The 2,331-nt window shown below is 39.6% G+C and overlaps 1 protein-coding gene across 1 annotated transcript; it reads left to right on the forward strand.

Annotated features, from left to right (window-relative positions):
- The first annotated feature begins 455 nt into the window (after positions 1-455).
- LOC122033782 (probable aspartic protease At2g35615) lies at positions 456-1,754 on the forward strand. The gene has a single exon (XM_042592942.1). It carries the CDS (start codon positions 456-458, stop codon positions 1,752-1,754), a length of 1,299 nt encoding a protein of 432 aa, XP_042448876.1.
- Positions 1,755-2,331: the final 577 nt, after the last annotated feature.

Below are 2,331 nucleotides of genomic sequence, written 5' to 3' on the forward strand. Positions count from 1 at the left end.
GGAGCATCATTCGATAATGGAGGTTGGCCGGTAAATATCTAGTAAGTATCAGGCCAATCCACATTATCAGAGGAAGCTCCATTATCGGCAATGAGAAAATAACATAGAGACATACTCAACGGATTCTGAATGCATCAAATACAATCAAAACAATTTAACTAAACTTGGAATAGGAGCAAAGTTCCTTCCAAATAAATATCAATTAGTCGGAAGGTTCCTTTCAGAATCAATTAATTATATATTAAAAAATTAAAGATATATTTTTTCCCATTTCAAAATTAATTTGGACCATTAATCGAATTGATGAGATGCCTATATCTCACTTCCTTCCAACTTTTATTGAATCAATCTTATCATTAATTCCCATTGATTAAACTTCTTGATTTTCCCATTGAATCTCTCTATAAATTCACGCATTGGTTGAAAATGTACATATCATCATTAATATTATCGCAATGGCAGCCATTAGTACCTTCTTCCGCCTCCTCCTACTAATCTCCTTCGTGCCATCCGTTTTCCCTCAAGACACTGTCTTCGACGTCGAGCTGGTCCACCGTGACTCTCCCAAGTCGCCACTGTACAACAGCTCGATGACACCCTTTGATCAACTGCAGGCCGCCGTCGTTCGCTCGGTCAACCGAGCTAGCTACTTTGACAAGCGCATCGACATGAACACCTCCATCGACATAGAGCTCGACTTGAAATACTCTGGCGGGGAATTCTTGATGAGGTTCGGCTTGGGCACGCCAAATTTGCAATATGTGTTCGGCTTCATCGACACCGGCAACTACCTAAACTGGGTTGACTGCGCTGGTTGCCAATGCTTCAACTTATCTGGTGCCCAATTCTATCCTTATGAATCCCTCTCCTACAACAAGTTACCTTGCAATTCTGATGAGTGCAACAGCCTTAGACTGGGTCGTTGCAATAAAGATAAGATGTGCCAGTACCATGTGACCTTCGGCGACGGCTCCAACATCGACGGAATTTTCTCCTCGGAAACCTTGAGTTTCACCTCATTAGATACGAACCAAACTACCTCCTTTCCAAATATTTTATTTGGTTGCAACTTTCGATCCTTGCACACCAAAATGGAAGACCCTGGTAGCTCCATTGGGTTGAGCCCCAATTCGCCATCTTTGATCAATCAGCTCGCACCTAAGTATATCAGCAAGTACTTCTCCTATTGTCTGGACGTGCTCAATGGGGCCAGCAGGCTCTTCTTGGGACGTGGTAAACAGACAATCACCGGAACGACAATGGTCACACCGCTCATGACGCAAGACAACTTCTACGCTGTACAGCTTAACGCCATCTCGATCCCACAAGAGTTTGCTGTCTTCCTTCCTAAGAGGTCCGTGTTGAGGGCCGGCAACATCATCTTCGACTCTGGCAGCGCCATGACCATACTGGACACTGAAGTGATGGGTCGGTTGGTGACGGAATTGACGTATTACGTTAGCTTGCCGACTGTGAAGGCGGGCTCAATGAAATTGTGCTTCAATGTGTTATCGACAGAGGATGAGGAGGATTTGCCAGGGTTGTGGTTCTCATTTGCTGGGACATCGGGGAACTTCAGGGTGAGGCCTGAAAACGTGTTTAGGTGGTATAATCCGCATGTGAAATGCATGGTGATAGTAGAAACGAGTGGTCTACAAGTCTTTGGGAATATTATGCAGCAAGATGTTTTGGTTGGACATGATCTAGATAAAATGGAATTGACCATTATAGAGAAACAATGCACTGAGTTATAAAAACCCTAATAAGCATGTATTTTGTATTTGAAGTGCTAAGTTGAGCATTCAAATTTATATTTATGGTCATAAATCAAGGAATTTCAATAAAAGGAAATGGGCATTTTTTTAATTATTTAATTAGATAATTTAATTGACTATGAGTAGTTTGATTGAATATAATTTCCTTTCTATCTATCTCTTTTAAATGACACAAATTAACTTTATTTCTAAAGATTAGGAGGTGTTTGGAATTTTATATTTAGGTCATTCGATATCCAACTATCGAGAGTGTTAGAGAGGGTGAATAATGACTCGCACGCTTTCATTTCGATTGTTGATAGTGTACTCGTCTGTAAGATGTTAATGCACAGTGAAAAATAAATAAATTTTACTTTATCAGGTATTTCCGAATAATAAAAAATTCTCTCTATTTTGTTAATCCAATATCAACAAAGCCATCTGTTAGTGGCATACTAGAAAATACGGATAGATAGAAAGCTCAGGCCTCTATAAGACTATTTATCCTACCAGATATAAATAAAGATTTAAAACTATTAAAATTTGAGAAAAATAATATTTAAGAAAAATAATATAA

The sequence above is a fragment of the Zingiber officinale genome, chromosome 11B (assembly GCF_018446385.1).
Source record: "Zingiber officinale cultivar Zhangliang chromosome 11B, Zo_v1.1, whole genome shotgun sequence".
Taxonomy (NCBI): domain Eukaryota; kingdom Viridiplantae; phylum Streptophyta; class Magnoliopsida; order Zingiberales; family Zingiberaceae; genus Zingiber; species Zingiber officinale.